This window comes from Stegostoma tigrinum, chromosome 22 (assembly GCF_030684315.1).
Source record: "Stegostoma tigrinum isolate sSteTig4 chromosome 22, sSteTig4.hap1, whole genome shotgun sequence".
Taxonomy (NCBI): domain Eukaryota; kingdom Metazoa; phylum Chordata; class Chondrichthyes; order Orectolobiformes; family Stegostomatidae; genus Stegostoma; species Stegostoma tigrinum.
In genome coordinates, this window is record NC_081375.1 from 10263178 (window position 1) to 10289871 (window position 26694).

General features: G+C 43.8%; 1 protein-coding gene across 1 annotated transcript in view; it reads left to right on the forward strand.

Annotated features, from left to right (window-relative positions):
* Nucleotides 1-12873: 12873 nt before the first annotated feature.
* The window catches only part of nol11 (nucleolar protein 11), a 40746-nt gene continuing 26925 nt past the window's right edge, over nt 12874-26694 (forward strand). The window contains exons 1-6 of the mRNA XM_048555508.2: nt 12874-13027; nt 13590-13703; nt 15029-15085; nt 18708-18856; nt 23749-23806; nt 25755-25893. Of these exons, the coding sequence (XP_048411465.1) occupies nt 12899-13027; nt 13590-13703; nt 15029-15085; nt 18708-18856; nt 23749-23806; nt 25755-25893 (646 nt within the window). The 5' untranslated portion in view covers nt 12874-12898. The remainder of the gene's footprint in view (nt 13028-13589; nt 13704-15028; nt 15086-18707; nt 18857-23748; nt 23807-25754; nt 25894-26694) is intronic.

A 26694-nucleotide genomic window follows, 5' to 3' on the forward strand; every position in this document is an offset into this window, starting at 1 on the left:
TTGATTTTATTTTAGATTTTTATGTCGTTATTAGAACTATAACTTAATCTGATACCCAATGTCTGTCTGTTATTGTTTTAAAATTCATACACAGAAAAGATTTATCATTCTCATTTTCTCGTGCATGGAAGCAACACAACACAGAAAAAAAATGGAATTAAGGGACTGATCAAGACTGAAACTGTGATCCATAACGAGAAACCATAACAACTTCAGTGAATTTACTATAGTGTCTTTAATATGGAAAAGTTAACTCAATGTAGTGGGAAAAAAAATCATGCTGAGCAAAATAAGGTGAAATTATTTAAGTAACAAGATATTTGCAAAAAGCCTAAGTTTTCTGGGGGAAAGTGCCTTTCGGAAAGAGAACAGAAAGAATTCCAGAGAGCAGACAATTGTGGGCGCATTGAACATAATTTTACCAAAAATCAGCGAGGATTCAATTTTGGGAAGTTTCAAGTTGGGTTTAACTCCGTGACGTCCAGTGAGTTATCACATTCCATTCTCCACCGCTCACCTGCCTAAGGATGCACCATGCCTCTGGGGTGCCTCTCTTGTGTGATATTGTACTCGTAAGCTGCAGAAATACTTGCCGCTGCCAGGACCTTTGAGGGTTTCTGCCACTGGCCACGATATTTAAAGCCCAGATCAGTCATTGCCAGCCATGAATAGCCCTTTCACAATTCACTTAGTAGGAAGCAAACAAGAAAGTAACGCTTCTGAGCACACATCAGTGGCACTGTTTGTTTCACATACCAGTATCAACGTGCTGAGTTAGGCAGCACAGTTCTCTCCATCCCTGGAAGAACTCTTATAAAAATCAGTAACAAATAGCTCAATAATCAAAAGGGATAAATGAAGGGAATGAAATCAAGATGGTGTTGGAGGGGCATATGACGCATCCCAGACCCGCCATCTTGAAAAGCTTTAAGAGTACTGGTGGACAGCAGGTTGCGCCCTCTCCAAGGACACCTGGTGTGGACATAACCGCAAAGGTGAGGCTGGTTGTTGGGAATTACCAACCCCTGTCACTGCCTGGATCTCTTGATTGCCCCCTTGCCAGGCCCACAAGGGGCACCTATGATCTTTCTGCCTTCCTCCGCACCAGGTGCCCAAAGGTGAGCTGGTGCAACCAAAGAGCAATCAAAGCTTTTTAAGATAACCAAACAGGGATGCAATCTACGATAACATATCAGTGTACATACAAGGTCTACAAGCTCCACAGAACATACAGTTGACTTGGGAGCCCACAAATGATTTTTTTTAAATAAACCTAATCACCAAATTAGAAGAACAAACATTCACAAGAACAGAAGAAAGCAATCACAAAAACATTCAAAAACCAAAGAAAGCAAGCAAGGGATGGTTTATGTCAAAATGGCATTGGGGGGAGGGACAATTCATCCCAGCACCCATAGTGACCATCTATCCCAAAAAGTTTCAATAGTACCAGGGAGTACCATATGCTCCTCCTCCAAGGGCAACTGAGCACAGACATAACAGTGGAAGAGAGACAGGCAGCAGGGGAGGGTAACAGCCCAAATCCTGGAATTGTTGATTTAGTCAGGCCCCAGGAGCAGGCCTGAAGAAGTCCTCCAACCTATCTGCTCCCCCCTCAGTTACAAAATCAAGAGTGTGGGCTTAATAGCTGCCAAGAGAATAACAATAGATTTTGTTAATAACGATAGAGTGGGTGCAGTCTGCCACAACCTGTGTTTTTCAAGGACTCCACAGCACCACCAAACAGATAGCTGGCCTGGGAGCCTGGGAACTAACTTAATCCATGATTATACTCAACTGCTGCATGCAAAAGCCTCCACCCTATAATTTTGCTATTCATGATGGCCCACAGTGCTTCATGGATGCCCAGACTTGAGGTGATAGATCTGTCTGAAGTCCGTATCATTTAGTACATCTGACCCAAAAGTGCCATAAACACGCTGGAAGTTATTCTCAATGTGAAGGCAGGATTTTGTCTCCATAAGAATTGTGCAGTGTTCGCTCTTACCAATATTGTCATGTACAGATGCATCTATAGATGGCAGATTGGTAAGAATGAGGTCAAAATTACGTTTTGCCTTCTTGTTGATCCCCTCACAACCTGTCGCAGACTCAGAGTAGCAACTATGTCCTTTAGGACCCGACTAGCTTGATCAGGAGTACGGCTGCCAAGCCACGCTTGGTGTTGGACATTGAAATTTCCCCACCCACAGTACATCTGGTGCCCTTGTCATACTCAGTGCTCCCTCCATGGAGGAGTACTGATACGTGGTAATCAGCAGGAGGTTTCCTTGCCCATGTTTAACCCGAAACCTTGAGACTTCATTCTCGGGATCCGAAGTCAAAGTTAAGGACTCCGAGGAAAACTGCAACACCCCCCCCCCCCCCCCCCCCCCGCCACCAAAACTGCTGTATACCACTGTGCTACCACCACCTCTGCCAGATCTGTCCTACTGGTGAGACAGGACATATCCAGGGATGGTGATGGTGGTGTCTGGGACATTGTCTGTAAGGTATGATGCTGTGATTGTGACTATGTCAGGCTATTGGTCGACTGGTCTGAGAAACAGCCCTCCCAATTTTGGCACTTGCCCCCAGATATTAGTGAGGTGGACTTTGCAGGTTCTACATCTGCCATTCTCACTTCTGGTGCCGAGGTCAAAACCAGGTGATCCGTTTGGTTTCATTCCTTTAAGACTTTGTTGCAACTTGTACAAGTTGCTGGGCCATTTCAGAGGGCATTTGAGAGTCAGTCACAATGCTGTGGGTCTGGAGTCACATGTAGACCGGACCAGGCGAAGATAGTAGTACCCAGTAGGGATATTATTGAGGCAGATGGCTTTTTCCAAGTGTTTTGGAGAAACACTAATTGGAATTAATAAGGTTGGAGCCAGGACAACGTTGAAATAGTTAAATCTGAAACTAATAAGGGAATGTAGGAGGGTTTTAGTGATAGATTGACACAAGTAAGAATGGAGATAGCAATAGGCCATGGTTGAGGTAAATATTTGAGAAGCTCAGATGTGACCAGGAAGCTGAGGTTGCACTTAATCTGCCAGATGACACAAATATATTGTGAGAACGACAGGAACAGTGTTTATGGGGATTCAGGAGGCCTGGTGAGTTGGGATGACACTGTAAAGTTGAAACTTAATATGGGCCAGTACAAAGTAATCTGAATTGGTAGAAGAACATGGAAATGCAATACCGATCAATTCTAAAGGGAGTGCCTGAACAGAAGCCTTTAGTTATGTACACAAATTATCAAAGGTGCCAGGGCAATTTGAGAAAATAGTTTAAAAGGAAATGGCATCCTGGGCTTTATAAGTTAAGACATGGAATACAAAAGAAAGGATTTTTTAAAATTTGGTGAAAGTGAATCCCTGGAGCAAAGCCATCACCCTCTCATGGATTGAGTTTTAAGGTGATTTACACACCACTTAACCAACGGAGGGTACACTCCTTTGTAATTTGCAAGAGAGACAGTACGAACTGCGGATGCTGGAGAATCAGAGATAACAAGGTGTAGAGCTGGATGAACACAGCAGGCCAGGCAGCATCTGGACACGAAATGTCAGCTTTCCTGCTCCTCTGATGCTGCTTGGCCTGTTGTGTTCATCCAGCTCCACACCTTGTTACCTCTATTTGTAATGTGCGACATTGTTTATGTCACTCCACAAGGATATAAGGAAGTAGTGATGAACATTTATAAATCACTGGATTAGCCTTAACTGAAGTATTTTGTCTAATTCTGTACACTGCTCATTAGTAAGGATATGAAGCTTTAAAGAGGGCACAGAAAATATTTACAAGATTGGTTCTAGAGATGAGGTACTTCAGTTACAAGGATAGACTGGAGAATTCCTCTGACAGAGGAGATATGAACCAGAGAATGAGTTTACTGTCATTATTAAGCGGGCAGTAACTGATGTGAGAAAACATTTGAACTTTGCAAGTGTTTGGGATCTGGAACACACTGCCTGTGAGTGTGATAAAGGCAGATTCAACTGGATTTCAAAAAGGAATCAGATAAGCACCTGCACAGGGTACAGAGTAAGAGGAAAAAGTGGAGGACGTGTGGGACCAGTTGCACTTGTAGAAAGCTAGTACAGAATTGAAAGGCTGAACGCCCTCTTTCTGTGCTGCTTTCTCACTTTCTACCCTCCAGAAAGTTATGGTCATTCGAAACTGTGCATCTGTCTTAAATCACAGCAGGTCCTGTTCCTCTCTCAGTCATGAGCTCATTGATTATCTTTGGCTCCCATTCAAGTAATGTCTTGACTTTAAAATCCTCTTCATTGTTTCCAAATTAATCCAATTCCCTTCTCTATCTCTGCCACCTCCGCCAACTCCACCGCACTCCTGGATATCATTGTTCCTTTCATTCTGGCCTCTTGTACAAGCCCAATCATATTTCCTTCCTGCATCAGTGGCCACGTCTGCATCACTAGCTCTATTCCTTTCCTCCTTTTCTCTACCTCATTCCTCCTTTCAGAAATTTCTTAAAGCCTACCTCTTTGAATAAGGTTTTGGCCACCTGACCCAATGAGGGGAGAAGTTCCAAACCTTGCACAAGGTGGGCAATGCTGGGTCAGGTGGGAAAATACGGTGAGAATGTAAAAATCAGATTGTCAATGTTGAGAAAAAAATCTGATTTTCTACCAAAACATTTGATGACAAGTTGACATCATTAAGGAGGTGCATATTTTTCTTTTTTAGATTGTAAACTGAAATGGAAGTCAGGCAGCTATTTCGCTGAAATATCAGGAGGGTTTTGCAATTTGGAAAAATGAAGTGGTGCAAATTTTCAGCTTTGTAAGAGTACATTGCATTTCAGAGCAGTAAAGGAGATACTATGAGACAGATTTGCACCGAGTTCAGGAACGTCTGTCTGACAACAGTCCTCCAATTGACTGAGCTGCAGTTTGTTACAAAGCTGTAAGTTCAGAACAACTAGAGACCTCCTGAGCCTGCAAACTGAATAAATCTCAGTATTTCCCCTCTCTTTGTCTGGGTGGAAAGACAAAGAGCTTAATTTTACCATTAATGGGATGTGGGCATCACTGGCTGGGTTGGCATGTATTGCCCGTCCTTTGTTGCCCTTGAGAAGGTGGTGATGAGCTGCCGTATTGAACCACTGCAGAAGTTCCAGGACTTTGATCCAGTGACAGGGAAGGAACAGCGATGTATTTCCAGGTCAGGATGGTGAGTAAAGGGGAACTTGCAGATGATGTGTTCCCATGCGTCTGCTGCCCTTTTCCTTCTGGATCAAAGTGTGCTGTTTAAGTATCGTTTAGTGCATTTCTGCAGCACATCTTATAGGTGGTACACACTGCTGCTACTGAGCATCAGTGGTGGAGGGAGTGAATGCTTGTGGCTGCAGTGCCAGTCAAGTGGGCTGCTTTGTTCTGGATGGTGTCAAGCTTCTTGAGTTTGGTGGGGCTGCACTCATTCAGGCAAATAGATGTATTCCATCACACTCCTGACTTGTGCCTTGTAAATGGTGGATAGGCTTTAGGGAGTGGTGTTGGAGCTGTACCCATCCAGGCAAGTGGGGAGTGTTCCATCATAGTCCTGACTTGTGCCTTGTGGATGGTGAAGTAGCGTTGGGGAGTCAGGAGGTGATTTACTCACCAGCTAGTATTACTAGTTTCCAACCTGCCTTGTAGCCATTGCGTTTATATAATGAATCCAGTTGAGCTTCTGGTCAATGGTAACCTCCCAGGATGTTGATAGCAGGAGATTCAATGATGGCAACACTATTGAATGTCAAGGGATGGTGGTTAGATTGTCTCTTATTAGAGAACATCATTGCCTGGCATTTGTTTGGCACAAATATTACTTGATACTTGTCAGCCCAAACCTGGATATTGTCCAGAAATAGTAAGAACTGCCGACGCTGGAGTCTGAGATAACACAGTGTAGAGCTGGAGGAACACAGCAGACCAGACAGCATCAGAGGAGCAGGAAAGCTGACGTTTCAGGTCGGGACCCTTCTTCAGAAATTGTCCAGATCTTATTGTATTTGAACGTGGACTACTTCAGTATCTGAGGAGTTGCAAATAGTGCTAAACATTGTGCAATCATCGGCGAACATCCCCACTTCTGACCTTATGGTGGAGGGACATTGAAGCAGCTGAAGATGGTTGGGCTCAAGACATTACCTTGAGGAATTCCTGCAGAGATATCCTGGAGCTGAGACGACTGACGACACACAACTATAACCATCTTCCTATATGCCACATATGACCCCAACTACTGGAGAGTTTGACCCTGAGATCCATTGATTTCAGTTTTGCCAGTGATCCTTGATGCCACATTTGGTCGAATGTAGCCTTGATATCAAGGGCTGTCACTCTCACCTCACCTACGGAATTCAGCTCTTTTGTCCACGTGTGAACCAAGGCTGTAATGATGTCAATGGCTGAGTGGCCCTGGCAGAACCCAAACTGGGCGTCACTGAGCAGGTTATTGCTGAGAGGGTGCTGTTTGGTAGCCCTGTTACTGACACCTTCCATCACTTTACTGATGATTGAGAGGAGACTGATGGGCGATAATTGTCCGGGTTGGATTTGTCCTGCTTTTTATGTACAGGTCATAGCTGGGTAATTTTCCACATTACCAGATAGATACCAGTGTTGTAACTGTACAGTTGGGGAGGGGCACGTTCTGGAGCACAAGTCTTCAGTACTATTGCCCCAATGTTGTCAGGGCCCATTGTCTTTACAGTATCCAATGTCTCCTTTTGTTCCTTGATATCATGTGGAGTGAATTGAATTGGCTGAAGACTAGTAACTGTAATGATGGGGCCAACTGGAGGAGTCTGAGATGGATCATCCACTCAGCACTTCTGGCTGAAGATTGCTATGAAAGCTTCAGCCATATCTTCTGCACTGATGTGCACGTCTCTTCTGTAATTGAGGATGAGAATATTTGTGGAGCCTCCTCCTCCAGTGAGTTGTTTAATTGTCCACCAACATTCATGATTGGATGTGACAGGACTGTAGAGCTTAGATCTGATCCATTGATTGTTAATTAGCTCTGTGTGCCTTATATTGTTTGTCATGGAAGAAGTCCTGTTTGATGGCTTCACCAGTTGACACCTCATCTTCAGATATGCCTGGTGCTGCTCCTCCTGCACTCTTCATTAAACCAGGGCTGACCCCTTGGCTTAATGGTAATGGTTAAGTGGGGAATATTCCAGGCCATGAGATTGCAGATGTTGCTAGAGTACAATTCTGCTGTAATTGATAGGATGGCCTAAGCACTCCATGGATGCCCAGCTTTGAGTTGTTAGATCAGTTCAAAGTCTGTCCCATTTCGCATGGTGATAGTGCCACTCAATATGAGGTTATTCTCAACGTGATGTCGGAATTTGTCTTCACAATGATGCTGCAGAGGTCACTCTTCATCATACTGTCATGGACAGATGCAGCTGCAGCTGACAGCTTGGTAAGAATGAGGTCAAGAATGTTTTTCCCTCTTGTTGGTTCCCTCACCACCTGCTACAGACCCAGTCTAGCAGTTATGTCCTTTAGGGCCCGACCAGTTCGATCAGTATCACTGCTGCCGAGCCACTCAATGTGTCTTAAGTTTCAATGCGGACATTGAAATCTTCCACCAAGTGCACATTTTGCATCCTTGCCACACTCAGAGCTTCCTCCAAGTATTGTTCAACATGGAACAGTACAGAGTCGTCAGCTGAGGGAGGATGGTATGTGGTAATCAGCAGGAGGATTCCTTGATCACATTTAACCTGAAGCCATGAGACTTCATGGGGTCTGGAGTCAACGTTGAGGACTCCCAGATCAATGCCCTCCCGACTGCGCCCCACTTTGTCACCACCTCTGCTAGGCCCCCTACACTGCCGGTAGAACAGGACATTTCCAGGGATTGTGATGAGGGTGCCTGGGCCATTGACTGTCAGTTATGATTCCATGATTACGACAGTACTGACTAGTTGACTAGTCTGTGATAAAGCTCTCTTGGTTTTGGCACTTGCCCCCAGATGCTAGTGAGGAGGACTTTGCAGGGTCAACAAGTCTGTTCCTACTGTTGCCTTTTTCAGTGGCTGGGTCAATGCTGGGTGATCCGTATAGTTTTATTTCTTTGTTGAGACTTTGAAGCAATTGGTCCAACTGAGTGGCATGCTAGGCCATTTCAGAAGGCAGCTGAACAGCATTGCTGTGGTCTTGGAATCCCATGTAGGCCAGACCAGATGAGAATGGCAGATTTCCTGTCCTGAAGGACATTAGAGAGCCAGATGGGTTTTTCCAACAAATGATACTTCTTACATGATCATGCATGGTTTCACAGTTCCATTCCTCGGAATCCTGAGAGTGGTAAAATTTGCAAATGCAAAGCCCATTAAAAGTCAGCTTAAAATATCGCAGAAACCCATTTGTTGCCCGTGGATGCTGATTTTAGTTGTTACTTTTTTTTTGGCACAGATAGACAAATTCACGATTCATGATTTTGTGGAAGCAGAGAATTTACCCTAATACTTTTCTTCCATTGCATCACGTCACCCAGCATTCTCTCATTGTTCAGTGTGGGACCATCTGGAAAGTTTTTAAATGATTGAAAACTTTCATTTTTATTCAGCAACAGCCAAAGCAAACAATGAACAAGCAAACAGAAACTTAATTTGTTTCTGAGGAGAGGCAGGGACTGTTTGCCTTTCAACTATGAACAATGAGTTAGTGAATGATCACTGCAGATATTTTTAGATCAACCCATTCAGCGATTGCTGTGACTCACAGCTGGAACAGGTGGGACCTGAATCCGAGCCTCCTGGTGAATGATCACTGCATCCAGCTCACACCTTTTGGAACAGGGTGTCAATTGTGTCCTGCCTGGCTTGTTGGACTGGATGTTCCTGCATTTTATCATGCAGAAGATCATGTTTCTTTTACCCAATGTCCTCATCATCCCCCTGCTGATGAGTGACCAGACCCCTAACTGATCTCTGTGCAGCACCCTGACTGATTTGCTATGGTCCTGGGGATAATTGCATTGGACACTCAGGGCTATGCTCCCTGCCCAGACTCTATGGGTATAGAACACTGACAATCCCAAGAGCTGACTAATTGTGCAGAAGCACTTGGGCTGGTAATGGAGGCTGCCTTTGACTTACTGTGCTGGGACACTCTGACTGAAGTCTGTCTCCCTTGACTTGACTGAGGACCACTAGTGTAAGCTTTCACACATGACCATTGGATTGATGCACATGCTGTGCAGCTGGCACATAGTTCAGGTGGTGAATTAATGTAGCACACTGCCATCACATCAATCCTGTTGATTGATAACTACTGAGGGCCATTTTAAGCTGTATGATTGTATATTTGCAATTAAAGGCAAGGCAAGACGGAATATTGTGAACTTCAAAAACAAAAAAAACAGAAATTGCTGGAAAAGCTCAGCAGGTTTGGCAACATCTGTGAAGAGCAATCAGAGTTAACGTTTCGGGTCCAGGGACCCTTTCTCAGAACTGATGGTAGCTACAAAATTCTTGTATTTTTTTCCTTCGCAGATGTTGCCAGACCTGCTGAGCTTTTCCAATTTTCTGATGAAGGGTCTAAGACCGAAATGTCAGCTTTTGTGCTCCTGAGATGCTGCTTGGCCTGCTGTGTTCATCCAGCCTCACATTTTATTATCTTGGAATTCTCCAGCATCTGCAGTTCCCATTATCTCTTTTCCAAAAACATTGTTTTTGTTCCTGGTTTACAGCATCAGCAGTTCTTTTGGTTTTTATTGCAGCTAGAAAAATGTTGGTCCTTATGCAGAAGAAAGCTTGGAGGAAAGGGGTAAGGGGTAAATATTAGGTTGTGATAGAGCCCAAAAGAGAAAGAAGAGCAGTCGGACAGACAAAGGAATGTATAAGGATCTGGCTTGGAGGGTGGAAAGCTGTTAATGGAGACTGTTAGTGGCTAAGAATGGATTATGTGTATTAGCAGGTTATGTGATAACAAGCACAAAGTTGCTGGAAAAGCTCAGCAGGTCTGGCAGCATCTGTTAAGGAAAAAAAGGAGTTAATATTTAGTTAATGTTTTGTAGTTTTTTCCTTCATAGATGCGGCCAGACTTTTCCAGTAACTTTGTTTCTGTTCCTGATTTAAAGCATTTACGGTTCTTTTGGTTTTTATTATGTGATAACAAGGCCTCGTGTGTGGGGTGGGGACTAGGAGATGGGAGAGTTCAGGCCCTAAAGTTATTGAGGAAGAGTTACCGGACCCAAAACGTTAACTCTGTTTTCTCCTTCACAGATGATGCCAGACCTGCTGAGCTTGTCCAGCAACTTTGTTTTTGTTCCTAAAATTATTGAACTTGATATTGAGTCCAGAGGGCTGCAGCATCCCCAAGTGGAAAATGAGGTGCTGTTCTTCCAGCTTATGCTGAGCTTCACTGGAACACTGCAGCAAGCCATAGACAGAGATATTGGCCAGGGATATTTGGTGTATTAAAGTAGCAAGCAACTGGAAGCTAGGGCCATTTTTGCAAGCAGAACCTAGGTGAAGGGTCTAGGCTCGAAACGTCAGCCTTTGTGCTCCTGAGATGCTGCTTGGCCTGCTGTGTTCATCCAGCTTCACACTTTATTATCTTGGATTCTCCAGCATTTGCAGTTCCCATTATCACTGCTCTGCAGAGCAGTAATGCTTTGTTTTGTAGTGGAGACCACATTGTGAGGGCGAATGCAGTTGTCTAGATTGTGTGATGTGCAGGTAAGTACCGCTTCACCTGAACGATATGTTTTGGCCCATGGATACTGAGGAGGGAGGAAGTAAATGGGCAGGTATTACACCTCAGAGACAATGGGAACTGCCGATGCTGGAGAATCCGAGATAACAAAGTTTGGGGCTGGATGAACACAGCGGGCCAAGCAGCATCTAAGGAGCACTAAAGCTGACATTTCGGTTTTCTGATGAAGGGTGTGGGCCCGAAACGTCAGCTTTTGTGCTCCTAAGATGCTGCTTGGCCTGCTGTGTTCATCCAGCCCCACACTTTGTTATCAGGCATTACACCTTAAGCGGTTGCAGGAGAAGGTGCCGAGAGGATGTGGGATTTCTTGGGAGTGATGGAACAGTGGACCAAGGTGTCCTGGAGGGAATGATCTCCTTGGAAGGTGGACAAGGGAGGGGAGGGGAATATGTGTCTGATGGTGGCAGCTTGCTGGAGCTGTTGGAATTGATGGCTAAGGATCTTCCAGATGTGGATGCTGGTGGGATGGTACTTTAGGATAAGGGGAATCTTTCCGCAGTTGTGGGAAGGAAAAGAGGGGTTGACGGTTGAAGTGCAAGAGATGGGTTGGACCCGGTTGAGGGCCCTGACAGCAATATAGCTGGGGAATCCTCGGTTGAGATATAGGGTGGACATTACAGAGGCTCCTTCATCAAAGTTGGTATCATCAAAATATACACAATGGAGATGGAGGAATAGGAGAATGGAATGGAGTGTTTACAGGAATCTGGGTGTGAGGGTGTACTGTCAAGATAACTGTGGGAGTTATTGCGTTCATGGTGGATGTTCGTGGCCAGTCTATCCCCGGAAATAGGATCAGTGATATCAAGGAAGAGAAGGGAGAAGTCAGAGATTGACCAGGTGGAAGTGGGCCAAGGTGGAAATTGGAAGTGAAATCAATAAACCTTTCCAATTCCAAGACCTCAAAGATATGCAGAACTGCAGATGCTGGAGTCAGAATCAACACAGTGTGGAGCTGGAGGAACACAGCAGGCCGGGCAGCATCAGAGGAGCAGGAAAGTCGATGAGTATCCTAACCCGAAACATTGACTTTCTCACTCCTCTAATGCCGCCTGACCTGCTGTGTTCCTTCACTTCCAAGACCTTGCTTGTCTGTAGTTGGAAAAGTTTATCGATTTCGCTTCTAATTTTATTATCCCATAGTCTGCTATTACTGCCAATCCGTTGTCAGCTACTAACAGTCTCCATTAACAGTTTTCACCCTCCTAGCCAGATCATTATCCTCCCCTTTGGCTCTATCACAACTTTACGCCTTTCTCCCAAATTTTCTTCTGCATAAGAACCAACATTTTCCAAGCTACAGTAAAAACCGAAAGAACTGCCGATGCTCTAAATCAGAAACAAAAACAGAAGTTGCTGGAAAAGGTCAGCAGGTCTGGCAGCATCTGTGAAGGCAAAAACAAGAGTTTCCGAGCTACCATCTGTTCTGATGAAGGGTCACTACGCCCGAAATATTAACTGATTTCTCTTCACAGATGTTGCCAGACCTGCTGACCTTTTCCAGCAAATTCTGTTTTTGTTTCTGATTTACAGCATCCACAGTTCTTACAGTTTTTATAGTGAGCTTCAAGCTCTGGCTAGTGGGACAAAGTGCAGAATGCACTGCATGATCTTTTCGGCCATGAGAAGCTGTTGCAGTGGGAATCCACCACATGCACCACACAACAGGCTCAGAAATGTGAGAGGGGACAGCGGCAAGGTCTGTTTCTGTGCTGTACGACTCTATGACTCTATAACACAGGCACCAGCACAAACATTATGTAACCCGCCATGCCATTTGAGGACACTGTGGTCAGAGATCACCACCGAATGTGTGTGATCCTCCGCACCATTAGACGGCGCCGCAGCAGGAGGCCACTATGGACATTCAGACAAAACGAAAATAATGGGAACTGCAGATGCTGGAGAATCCAAGATATATTCGTGATCTTCCAGACGGTGGGAGGTTCCGTGAGTCTGTGCATGATCCTCCACACCGTGCGAGGGCGCTATTGGAGTGAGGGCCCGCAGCGGTAGTATGTGATCTTCTGGACCGTGAGAGGGCGATGTCGAAGGAGGTCTCCAGAGACCGGCCGTCTTCTTGCCAGGGGGCGTTTCCTCGCTGGCAATACGTAGGCGCCTGAGGGAAGCTCGTTACTAAGATGGCGCGGTTGTGTCAAGGCTTCACGTTGTGCAGTTTATCGAGTGCTGCCGCCGTGGGCGGTGTGGAGCCCGCTGGGCTGGACCGTGTCGTTGTCACTCGCGAAGACCGGACAGTCACAGTCTACAAGGTGAGGACACTTTGGGGGAGGACGGTGGTCACTTGCGATGTGTTTGGTCTGGAAGCTGGGCCTCTTGGAAGGACGGGGCGGGTTTGCTTTGGCGTCGTTACCGCGGACCTGGTCAGTCCTGGCCCCTGCTGCCCCCGCTCTGATACGGCCCTGATAGAAGGGAGGAGGAGGAGGAGGAGGAGGAGGAGGAGGGGGGGGGGGGGGAAGACACACAAAATGTGTGAGACGCATTGCAACTCCATCCATAATTAGCGGGTGGGGAGCAGAAGGACTTTTAACGGTGGAACTGCGGTCGCTGTTGTAATGTAGGAAATGTGGCATCTAATTTTCCTTTTGTGTGAAATTGCCGTGTGCAGTTTGACTTTAAACATTTCATTTTATTACGATTTGCTTGTTGAGTATTGTTAAGGATACTGGGGGCGCCATACACGCTAGCATCTACCTGAAAGCAGGCATGATCCTATTTGAATGTCTTATCCAACACAGTACAGTCCGAAGTTGCAAAAACCTGGAAAATTATGTATATCAATAACATTTGTATTCTCTGTACGGTTTTGCCAAGGTATCAGACCAAAAGCCTGTCGGAAGTTGGACGGTCAAGCAAACACAAAAAATCTTATGCCCTGCTATCTATAACAGTCAAACTGGAGAATTTGTTGTTGTCCAAGATCATAAGGTAACAATATAAAGAAATTTGAGATTGATGTGGTTCTGCATTTTGTGTTTTTGGTAAAGTTGAAATATAATCTGAGAGTCCTGTAACTCTGCTTTTGTTGAAGACACTGCCATTTCTTTTTGACAGCATGGACTTTTAATAAATTTAAGTACTTATTTAAAATGTAGACACTCCTGTCCATGCTTTCAGTATAGTTAGCAAGATAGACTTGAAGTTTTATGTAATACCTTTTCATGGTCTCAAATAGCACAAAGTGTATACAATGAAATACTTTCAAAGTAAGTGGTAAATGTGTGGAGCTACCTCCTAATCCCATGCACAATTAGGTTGTAAACACCAATGTGTAATAATACAGGTATGCGTTTATATAGTATCACCAGTGTAACACAATATTGAGATGCTTCATACAAGAGTTAACTAAAGAAGAAGAAATTTGGTGAACTTACAGCTTTAAAACATTTATTCCTTCTCAATTATTTAAATGGTTTTTATTTCTTTCTTGTAGCATTCCATTGTTAATTACAAATGACATTTTGTCAGTTTTATGTCTTATAATGTGATCTGTTGTTTGGCTCAATTTTACTCTCCAATGGAGACCACAACTTAGGCCTCTCCAAAGACCTGCTGTCGCTGAGATCTGTAATTGGAATCAAATATAATCGGCTCCTCTTATATTTTCAAATCAGCCTGTTCAGAGATACGACAACACACCTTTTGAGCAGGTGGAATGGGGTCTCCTGACTCAGAGACAGGTACCCTACCACTGCACAACAGCCCTCTGGAGGATGTCGGTTGTGATTTATTAACTTGTTACAAATTAGACATTTCGGTGAGATTGTGATAATGGTTTTTGTGAGGTTGTTCATGATACAGTTACAGCTATCCTTTTTACACTGAAAGAGCAATTGAGGTATCAACTCTGCATCTAGACCATTCTGCCCCCAACTAGGAACCGCTTCATGTTAATAACAGATGCTAAGTATTACTGATGCAAACAAAAGGAATTAAATTTGCCTGTCATGGGCTTTGCATGTAAATTTATCACTGGCTATTTGGACGATTCGGTGGTGGTGGTTAGTAGTTGGAAAAATGTCACAATGATTTGGCAGTGGGAAAGCTGTTTGGTTGTGTATCAGAGCACTTCAGATGTAAGAAGAGCAATCTCGATTGAAGACTCCTACCTCCTGAGCCAGGAGATCTACGTTCAATAATGTGTATGCAATAACATCTGTGAGCAACTTGGTTTTAAATCAAAAAAGGATTTAGATTGGACTGCACATAATGGGGAATTTTTAGTGTATTCAATTTTTGTCTCTTCCTTCTAGGTTTTAAGGATTTGGAAGGATGAAGATGTCAATCTGGAAAGAACATTTAAAGCAACAGTAGGTTGAGAATCACAGGCTTCACTTCCTAAAATACCACACAAAACAAATTAACTTCAGAAACAAATATTTTATTCTTAGGAATGGATATTTCTGAAAAGTATGCAACTTTACAACTGTATACATAATGTAACCATTGAAGAATATAGCTTAATTTACAAGTTTTATTTAATCTGCAGTGCAAGCTGCGTTAAATGGCATTTTGGATTTTTTTATGGCTAGAGGAGAGCACTGAAATACATTTTAAGCACTAAAATAATGGATGAGTCAAAACATACGTTTGCAAAATAGGTTGAAAACGGCGATGTCAGCTGCATTAACACTTAAATGTTAGAATTACTTAAAGTACGTTACAGCTGCAGATGGTTCATTGCTTTCTCAATCTTTGATATATTAGTACCGGTAGTCACTCTTGTACAGTAGCTCAGACTCTGCATGAAGTTATGGGCAATGACCATAAGGAGTCAATACAGAAGAACTTTATCTGGAAAGTTTGTAGTCTCAAGTTACTATAGTGTTAATAAAAACTTTTTTGAAGTACATTCAACCACTCTGGAAACCATAACCTCGAGAGAGTCTATGAAATCGGGTCATTCAGCCCATCCTGTCACATTGTTATTGATCCATCTGCTATCCATCATCTCCTGATTCTATGCTGTTTCCAAATTTCTTAGTCACTAAGAATTGTAATAGAATGTAAGTAGATTAAACAAATGGACAAAACTGTGCAGGGGGAGTTCTATGCATGAAGTTCTGGCAGAACCCCTTTTTAACTTATGTGGGTGTAGGCATTTCAGTCAATTTTTTGAATGGCCAACCTTGAGATATTGGATGAGCTGTGAGATTTCATGGTCCAAATACAAATATGTCTCAATCTCGTTACAGAAAATAGTGAGGGCATATGGAAAGTTGCCCTTAGGGGTGGAGCTCATGTTGCAATTGCACAAAGATGTGGTTAGACTCTGTTAGAAGACTGCGTTCATTTCTAGTTAGTGCATCCCAGAAATAGTATATTGACCTTGGATGAAATGTTGTGCAGATTTACTGGAATGATACAGAAGCTTGTAAGGTTTAATTAGAACATTACTTGTATGTATCAGGTGTACATTCCCTTCAGGGTAAATGATTGATATGTTAATGACTCACATGTTGTATCTCTAGCCCGATCACGTTAAATAACATCCCAAAGTTTAGGAAGTGATTAGGAAATTCAGCTATCCTGAGTCAATAGGGACAGACAGTCTGTTCCTTGATGTCGAGTTTGAGAAAGATTTATCTGTTCCCTGTATGCTATGTATGACGTGTGAAACGTGCAAGAGAGAGCCTGAAGCTGATTCTTAGGATCAAATGATGAGAGTGAGGTCAGTGTCCTCGGTACCATGCTATGTGGCTAAGAATCGTGGGCAACTTGCCGCTGCCAGGAAAAGAAGCATAACAATTTCTATCTTTATTATGTATGATTCATTATGGGTATATCCTGGTAGGTCAAAATCATAAATGTGGCAGTCGTCTGAAATACAAATCTTCCAAGTGTGTTGGCACTAATCAAACAGTGGATAGGGCATGTCTGCAGAATGGAAGACTGTCATGTCCCTAAGGATCTTAAATACGGATGAGTGATCAGGAGCCAGATGACTAGTGGCATGCCCAAGGCTTTGCTTCAGTAATGCTGGCAATGTGACATAAAGGTTCTAAAGATAGACTGATCACTTGGAAGTCACTCGCTGAAAGGAAATGGTGACAATTCCTGTGGGTTGGTCTGTACAACCAACAGCAATAGCTGCTTAGCAACCAGTGCAAACATTAGAAACAACAGCTCTTATCTTCATAAATGGAGCTTGATGGGTGAACTTGTTATCAAAGATTGTCCATTATCGAACATGCATCCAATGAAGGCAGCCTGCGTAAGTGGATTGTTTGCTGCTTACCTCACTGCTTATCGATGGAAGAATGTCAATGACAGGAGAATAGAAGATTAAGGAATTGAAGAGGAAATTGAAAAGAAGAGGAGCTGCACGGAGGTTCAGCTGTTAGCACTGCTGCCTCACAGCGTCAGGGATTCAATTCCACCCTTGGGTGGAATTCGCACATTCCCTGTGCCTTTATGGGTTTTCTCCGGGTGCTCCAATTTCCTCCCACAGTCCCAAGATTTGCAGGTTTGGTGGATTGGCCATGTTAAATTACCTATAGTGTCCAGCAATGTGCAGGCTAGGTGAATTAACCATGAGAAATGGCATGACAGCTGTGGAGGGGGGTACTCGTCAGATGATCGGGTGGTCTCAGTGGATCAAATGGCCAACTTCTGCACTGCAGGGATTCTATTCTATAATGATTGAATGTTTTTGTGTACATTGATAGTAACTGTTTCAGGTGATTTGGAGGATACAGGGAATGGACAGGAAAGATCAGGTTGCTGATGGATCAGCCTTGATCTTATCAAATAGTACAGGCTTGAGAGGCTGAATGGCCTCTTGCTGCTCCTAATTAATATACACAAGGAAAGAATTTCGAGTTGGACCGTAACATTTAAATCCCACCCTTCCCCAATAAGCTGTTAAAGCTGGTGGCTCCTAAAGTCTAAGATTTAGATTTTTATGTGGTAGACTATTTAAAGTTTACCGATCAAGATGAGTAAATGGATTTAAGCTGCACATTATCTGTTATGAAATCAAATGATAGAACAAGATTCGGGGACTGAAAGGCCTCCTACTCCACATCCTGCTGCTCTGACTGCTCGCGCTTTCTGTTGAAATTTCATTTTTTACACTTTTTTTCACTTTGTGTGTCAGCGGACAATTTGCTATTGCAGATTCTGGCCACTGTGGCATTTTCAAATGTCAGGCAGTTTGTGTGCATTTGCATCTTAGAACAGATCCAAGTCAAGTTACTGCCAGAAATATTTGCCAAGATGAATCTTAGGGAAAGTACTGTTTTTAACTTCTGCTTGACTCTTATTTTGGACATCAGAGTTTCCAGTTATTCATAGTTGGAAGTGGGCTATGAATTTACTTTTTTCTGGAAAGCATTTGAATTAGAACTAGTAGCCAGAGACTGTGCAGTTGGGAAAACAACTTTGCAAAGGCAGAACTCATGGCAAGTTTTGACGTGAGTTTACAAATGGCAGGGGTCAGGTCAGTACAAAAAGTGTATCAGCAGGGAGTAAGATACAGTCGATGTAGTGTTTTGTTCTCTTGATGTGCTGACTCCCAGGTTGTACATGTAAATTTCTGTGTCATACTTTAAACTAGATCAATTCCTTCAAGAATTGGAAGGATGTAATTTACTGCAGGAGAACAATCTTTCTGTTTAGGAAATAATGAAAAGTAATGGTGTGCAAGTGACAGGGAAAACTGAGTCAGCAGCAGAAAATAATCAGTTGAGCAGTATCGCTTTACTGTATTTTCGGTTACGTACAATTAAGTTAGTTGCAATTATAAAATATTTAGCTATTTGTTTAAATTGCTGTAATACCATACTGTTATTTCTTTGTGTTTAGGTTTCAGTGATATGATTAATAAAATGATTTTTCAGTAATATGTAAGAAGGATGTGTGTGTTATGGGCTTGAGGAAACTTGTTTGTTGTCCTTGTTAATTATCTAATTCTTTCTTGCAACCCTTCAGCTAGCAGGCAACATCTACCAGATACACACACTGCCTGACATTGAACCTATGGTGCTTTTTGAAAGAGGAAGTGTGAGACAACTTGATGCCGTTCTGTCAGATCCACAGCAGGAACTCGAAAGTGTCTTATCAAAAGATGAAGTCATCAGGTTTGTATCAGTAGATGTACAACCCTGCTGGATACATCAGTAGTGCTGTTTTGAGCATTGTTATAAAATACTCCTTTGCATAAACTTGTTTTGTTTATTTTTGTTTATTCACTCGTGGGATGTGGCTATTGCTGCCTGTCCAGCATTTATTGTCTATCCTCAGTGGCCCTTGATCTGAGAAGCTGTCTCAGTCATTTCAGAAGGCAATTGAGAGACAGTGCCAATGCTCTGCGTCTCGAGTTACATGTAAGTCAGACCTAGTAAGGATGGCAGATTTCCTTCCCTGAGGGACATTTGTGAGCCAGATGGCTTTTTCTGACAGTCAGCAATGGTTTCTTGGTCATCAGTAGGTTCATGATTCCAGATATTTTTTTCATTGAGTTCAAATTCCATGATCTGCCATAATAAGAATTGAGCCTGGATTCCCAGAAGTGGGTAGAGTTTCTTGATTAATAGTCGAGACGTCATACCATTAGGCCATCAGTTCTCCCTATGTTCAATATTATGGTTTTTATTTTTTTGGACAACCTTTGTGATTTTGCAATGATAATTGGTTAAAACATGTTTGTATTTTTGTGATGAGCAGATAAATGATGGTTGAAAATGTGGCTCTCCTGGCAAATGGATTAGAAAAGCTGTGTCATGGATAAATAAAAGGTTGAGTGGAAGAGACAGGTTTGGTGCCCTACACAGGAAATCGAGAATCCTGGGTTGATAGATTTAAATCTCACCAAGGAAGCTGTTGGGATTTAAAATAAAGTTAATTTTAAAAAACTGGAATATAGATCAAGCCTCAGTGCTGACCTCAAAACGGTTATTAATGCTCATTAAAAACCCATCAATTGCTAATATCTTTTAGAAAAGGAAATCTGCCGCCTTACCTGATCTAGCTTATATATGGCTCCTGATCTACAATGATATGGTCGACACTTAAACTGTCCTCTGAAATAGCATAGTAGGCTTTTTGGTTCATGGCAGTTAGGGATGGATTGCCTTACCAGTGGCACCCACACGCTAAGAATGTACAGAATTTGGTTGTTAGCTGAATGGAGTAGGAAGGCATTGGTGAAGGGTCTAGGCCCAAAACGTCAGCTTTCCTCCTCCTAAGCTGCTGCTTGGCCTGCTGTGTTCATCTAGCTCCACACCTTGTTATAACTGCTACATCTGTTAGCTATAAAGCATTTCTTGAGCAACAGAAACCTACAGGGAGATTTAAGCAGTTATAAAACCACCAAGAGACTTGTCACTTTGAGACATTAGACTTAACTAATGCTGTAAACCATTACATTTAAGATCACTGTTTTGTCATTCGGTCATGTCTCTTTGTAGCCGTACATTTTAATGTTGGCAGATGGAAGCAAGTTACAATTGAGTGAGGAAATAACAACAGATAATAATTAAGTCAGCTGACTTTCGAAGACAACAACTGGGTCCAATTGACGTTGCCGACTGCAAGTTAGCAAGAGATATATTTTAAAAAATTGAGATTTCCGCTCCTTTTCACCATCCAGTGTTATTGCAAGCGTGTTTGGCGAGGGCATTAAGTTTAACTGAATGCAAACATTACTTAGGCAAGGCAGCATAGAGCTGTTGGCTTTTTGGTAACTGTCCTTAGCACACATTAGCAAAGTCAGCACCAATGCCTTCCTACTCCATTCAGCTAACAACCAAATTCTGTACATTCTTAGCGTGTGGGTGCCACTAGTAAGGCAATCCATCCCTAACTACCATGAACCAAAAAGCCTACTATGCTATTTCAGAGGACAGTTTAAGTGTCGACCATATCATTGTAGATCAGGAGCCATATATCAGCTAGATCAGGTAAGACGGCAAATTCCCTTTTCTAAAAGATATTAGCAATTAGATGGGTTTTTAATGAGCATTAATAACCATTTTGAGGTCACCACTGAGGCTTGATCTATATTCCAGTTTTTTAAAATTAATTTTATTTTAAATCCCAACAGCTTCCTTGGTGAGATTTAAAGCTATCAACCCAGGATTCTCGATTTTCTTGTGTAGTTGCACTGCCACCAAACCTGTCTCTTCCACTCAACCTTTTATCCATGACACAGCTTTTCTAATCCACCATTTGCCAGGAGAGCCATGTTTTCAACCATCATTTATCTGCTCATCACAAAAATACAAACATGTTTTAACCGTTTATCATTGCAAATTCACAAAAGTTCTCCAAAAAAAATCATTGTATTGAACTTGGGGGAACTGATGGCCTAGTGGTAGGGTCTAGGCCCGAAACGTCAGCTTTCCTGCTCCTAAGATGCTGCTTGGCCTGCTGCGTTCATCCATCTCCACACTTGGTATTAGAGATAATGGGAACTGCAGATGCTGGAGATTCCAAGATAATAAAATGTGAGGCTGGATGAACACAGCAGGCAAAGCAGCATCTCAGGAGCACAAAAGCTGACGTTTCGGGCCGAGACCCTTCATCAGAGAGGGGGATGGGGGGAGGGAACTGGAATAAATAGGGAGAGAGGGGGAGGCGGACCGAAGATGGAGAGTAAAGAAGATAGGTGGAGAGAGTGTAGGTGGGGAGGTAGGGAGGGGATAGGTCAGTCCAGGGAAGACGGACAGGTCAAGGAGGTGGGATGAGGTTAGTAGGTAGCGGGGGGTGCGGCTTGGGGTGGGAGGAAGGGATGGGTGAGAGGAAGAACCGGTTAGGGAGGCAGAGACAGGTTGGACTGGTTTTGGGATGCAGTGGGTGGGGGGGAAGAGCTGGGCTGGTTGTGTGGTGCAGTGGGGGGAGGGGACGAACTGGGCTGGTTGAGGGATGCAGTAGGGGAAGGGGAGATTTTGAAACTGGTGAAGTCCACATTGATACCATATGGCTGCAGGGTTCCCAGGCGGAATATGAGTTGCTGTTCCTGCAACCTTCGGGTGGCATCATTGTGGCAGTGCAGGAGGCCCATGATGGACATGTCATCAAGAGAATGGGAGGGGGAGTGGAAATGGTTTGCGACTGGGAGGTGCAGTTGTTTTTTGCGAACTGAGCGGAGGTGTTCTGCAAAGCGGTCCCCAAGCCTCCGCTTGGTTTCCCAATGTAGAGGAAGCCGCACCGGGTACAGTGGATGCAGTATACCACATTGGTAGATGTGCAGGTGAACCTCTGCTTGATGTGGAATGTCATCTTGGGGCCTGGGATGGGGGTGAGGGAGGAGGTGTGGGGACAAGTGTAGCATTTCCTGCGGTTGCAGGGGAAGGTGCCGGGTGTGGTGGGGTTGGAGGGCAGTGTGGAGCGAACAAGGGAGTCACGGAGAGAGTGGTCTCTCCGGAAAGCAGACAGGGGAGGGGATGGAAAAATGTCTTGGGTAGTGGGGTCGGATTGTAAATGGCGGAAGTGTCGGAGGATAATGCGTTGTATCCGGAGGTTGGTAGGGTGGTGTGTGAGAACGAGGGGGATCAGTCTCCATCTCAGGCAACCAGCTTGTAACTGATGTCCACTTCAAGCCCACCGACTCCCACAGCTACCTAGAATACACCTCCTCCCACCCACCCTCCTGCAAAAATTCCATCCCCTACTCCCAATTCCTCCGCCTCCGCCGCATCTGCTCCCACGACAAGACATTCCACTCCCGCACATCCCAGATGTCCAAGTTCTTTAAGGACCGCAACTTTCCCCCCACGGTGATCGAGAACGCCCTTGACCGCGTCTCCCGCATTTCCCGCGACACATCCCTCACACCCCGCCCCCGCCACAACCGCCCCAAGAGGATCCCCCTCGTTCTCACACACCACCCTACCAACCTCCGGATACAACGCATTATCCTCCGACACTTCCGCCATTTACAATCCGACCCCACTACCCAAGACATTTTTCCATCCCCTCCCCTGTCTGCTTTCCGGAGAGACCACTCTCTCCGTGACTCCCTTGTTCGCTCCACACTGCCCTCCAACCCCACCACACCCGGCACCTTCCCCTGCAACCGCAGGAAATGCTACACTTGTCCCCACACCTCCTCCCTCACCCCCATCCCAGGCCCCAAGATGACATTCCACATCAAGCAGAGGTTCACCTGCACATCTACCAATGTGGTATACTGCATCCACTGTACCCGGTGCGGCTTCCTCTACATTGGGGAAACCAAGCGGAGGCTTGGGGACCGCTTTGCAGAACACCTCCGCTCAGTTCGCAAAAAACAACTGCACCTCCCAGTCGCAAACCATTTCCACTCCCCCTCCCATTCTCTTGATGACATGTCCATCATGGGCCTCCTGCACTGCCACAATGATGCCACCCGAAGGTTGCAGGAACAGCAACTCATATTCCGCCTGGGAACCCTGCAGCCATATGGTATCAATGTGGACTTCACCAGTTTCAAAATCTCCCCTTCCCCTACTGCATCCCTCAACCAGCCCAGTTCGTCCCCTCCCCCCACTGCACCACACAACCAGCCCAGCTCTTCCCCCCCCACCCACTGCATCCCAAAACCAGTCCAACCTGTCTCTGCCTCCCTAACCGGTTCTTCCCCTCACCCATCCCTTCCTCCCACCCCAAGCCGCACCCCCCGCTACCTACTAACCTCATCCCACCTCCTTGACCTGTCCGTCTTCCCTGGACTGACCTATCCCCTCCCTACCTCCCCACCTACACTCTCTCCACCTATCTTCTTTACTCTCCATCTTCGGTCCGCCTCCCCCTCTCTCCCTATTTATTCCAGTTCCCTCCCCCCATCCCCCTCTCTGATGAAGGGTCTAGGCCCGAAACGTCAGCTTTTGTGCTCCTGAGATGCTGCTTTGCCTGCTGTGTTCATCCAGCCTCACATTTTATTATCCACACTTGGTATTCTCAGCTTCTCCAGCATCTGCAGCTCCTATTATCTCTGATGTAGCAGTTACATTTGTTGAAATGTTCCAATAAGTATGTTGTCTATTTTTAGGTGGAGTGACATTTTATTGGAAGCTGGAAGCCCTGTTGTGTTTTTTGTCACTAAGAAGGTAGGAAGAAAGTACATTGAATTAACATAGTTTGAATGGAACCTGAATAAATATCAGCCCCTTGCACCACCACTGTCGTAGCAGTCTGTTACGTGGACAGAAATGCTCCACAGCATCCCATCAAGATATGTGCAGTACTAGCTCCCAAAACTGCAATCGTTTCCACTTAGGACAAGGGATAGTAATTGCACCATGCTCAATATCCCTTCAAAATTTCACATTTGTTCAGGTGGCCATGCCTTAACTGTCAGAGTTAAAATACTGGAACTGTTTATGTAGCAGCCCAGGAGAGTACCTTTGCCACTGCCTTCATAGTGAAACTGTGAATGAGTGAGTTCCAAAGATGCCTACACCCTGTGGATGTTTTACTTTTGTTAATTTATCAGGTTGAATAAAACTGGAGTACATGTTGGTCATCAACCAAGTTTTTCATGCAGTGACGTGAGATGCTCTGTCCCCTACTTCTATCGATTTTCCTGTTCTTACTTAGTTGTCAGTTTGGAAGCACTCAAGTGTCAAGCTGTAGCTTATAGAGCCAAACCCTACTCTGGTGCTTGAACATATTTAATATTATTGAAAAAAGGCTTATTGTGTTAATCAGTGCTCTGCTCTGAGTTCATCCGCCTTGTCAGTTGAGCTCCTTGCATTAAAATGGTTACAAGTTAGCTTTATGGACCTCCCATGTGTCTTATCCTGCCCATATCCTCTCCATCTTCAGGACTGTCCTAGCATTCTTTCTACATCTGTTTGGATTTTGCTCATTACTTTGCATCCACTCTGTGCCCCAATTCCTTGCCAGATTAGTTTCAAACCTCCCCAACAGCTGTTTCATCTTCTGATATGCCACTCCACTCATTGTTCTCTAAGTATACGCTTTTTCTTTAAGCATGAAACTAGCGTGAACATTTTTGGTTAGCCCAATATGTCTAATCTGTGTATTCTCAAAAAGTCCCCTAAATGTCTGCCACTGTATCTGTATTAACCTAGCTTTTAACTTGCATTTTGGTTAACTCAGACTTTCATTGTCTCATTATTACCCTTTATTTATGAACCAGTCTTGGACCTTCTCTTTGCTCCCTCAAACTGAATATAAAATTCAGTTGTATTGCAGTTGCCATTTCTGAAGGAAGCCTTCACTACAAAGTTATGAAATGATTCAATCGTGTTGCACTGTACCAGGCCTTTTATATCCTATTCTCTTGTTGGCTCCAAAACATGCTTCTAATGCACTATCTATCCAAAAAAATCTATAAACTTCTTTTCTAGGTTTCCTTTGTTGATTTAATTTGTGCAGGAGGATTGAAATCACCCATGATTATAGCCAGACGTTTTGATAAGTAGCGATATTTCTTCATTTTTGATTGTCCTATCATGTGGTTACTGTTCAAGGACCTGCATATCACTTCCACAAGTGACTTCTTGCCTGTGTCTTTTCTCATCTCCTGCCTAATATGTTTTGATTTTCTGCATGTGGCTCACCCCTCTCTAATATTTTAATACCCAGATTAATTAAGTCACCTGTCAATCTTTTCCTGGTTTCTTCTCTTTCCAAAATGGTACTCTTCAACATTCAAGGTCCCAGTCTGTCCTCCTGCAACAATGTTTCTGTAATGACTGCTCGACCATACTTAGTTAATTCTGTTTGCGCTATCAGTTTTATTTCAGATGCTGCGTGCATTCAGGTGCAGAGCCTTTTGTGTTGTCCTTTTTTATTGTTTTTGTCACTTCACTTTAAAAGTCCATTTAACTGCTAGATTTGCACACTGTATCCCTTCCTGTTAGTGTATCATTTCACATTAGTACTTTTCTCTCTTGCCTTGTCGCTACTCTTGGGTTTAATAATAGTTTCAACCCATCTCTATTCTACAATCATTTTCCCATAGTCTGCATGGAAAGGTGCTGATTTCATGTATGTTGGTTTACAGTTCAAAGTCTTTTCTACTTATAGGGTGGAATGTACCATCTGTACGCAGAGAAAGTAAGCCACAATATACGGCACAAGTTTAAACTGGATTCCAAAACGAATGGCTGCCCTTTGAGTTTTGTGCTCTCTGTTAAACAAGAGGGCATCATGCTGTTGTGTTTATGTAAGTTACATTTGATTCAGTTTGTTTCGCACAATTTACATGAAGAATATTTTAGAAAATGCTATTCTGACTTGTCGATTTGATTTTGTTTTTGTCATGTGTACCAAGATACAGTGAAAAGTATTGTTTTGCGTGCCAACCAGATGGATCATACTTGACATAAGTACATCAGGGTAATAGAACAGAATGCAGAATATAATGTTACTGCGACAGAAGGTGTAGAGAAAGATCAGCTCTTATGAGAGGTCCGCTCAAAAGTCTGAACAGTGGGGAAGAAGCTATTCTTAAATCTACGTTATACAAAAACGTATTGTATTGTATATAATGTGTGTACATTTTGTCTAGCCTTCATCTAATTATTTTGTGTACTTTTTGTTAGTGGATGTGTGCATAGTGTACTGTATCTAGCAGCCATTTAAGAATGCAATAATGCTGTATTTTCATGATGTATTCTTTGATATTATTAAATATATAAACTGCAAATAATTGTTTTATAATATTGCCACCATTGGTGCAAAAGGAACACTTCCTGTCTATTTCACAGCAACCACTGAAATTTGGAACAACTTTGAGCCCGAGCATAATAGACACACTTCAAGTGAGATTTTGGATTGGCCACTTTAAATTGCCTGCAGTGTCCAGGCATGTGCAGGCTAGATGGCGTAGCCATGGGAAATGCAGGTCTGCAAGGATAGGGTTGGTGAGGGACGGGCAGGTGTCTGGGTAGGATGCTCTTTGGATAGTGAGTGTGGGCGAGATGGGCCTGCTTCAACACTGGCAACTCTGATTCTGTTGGATAAA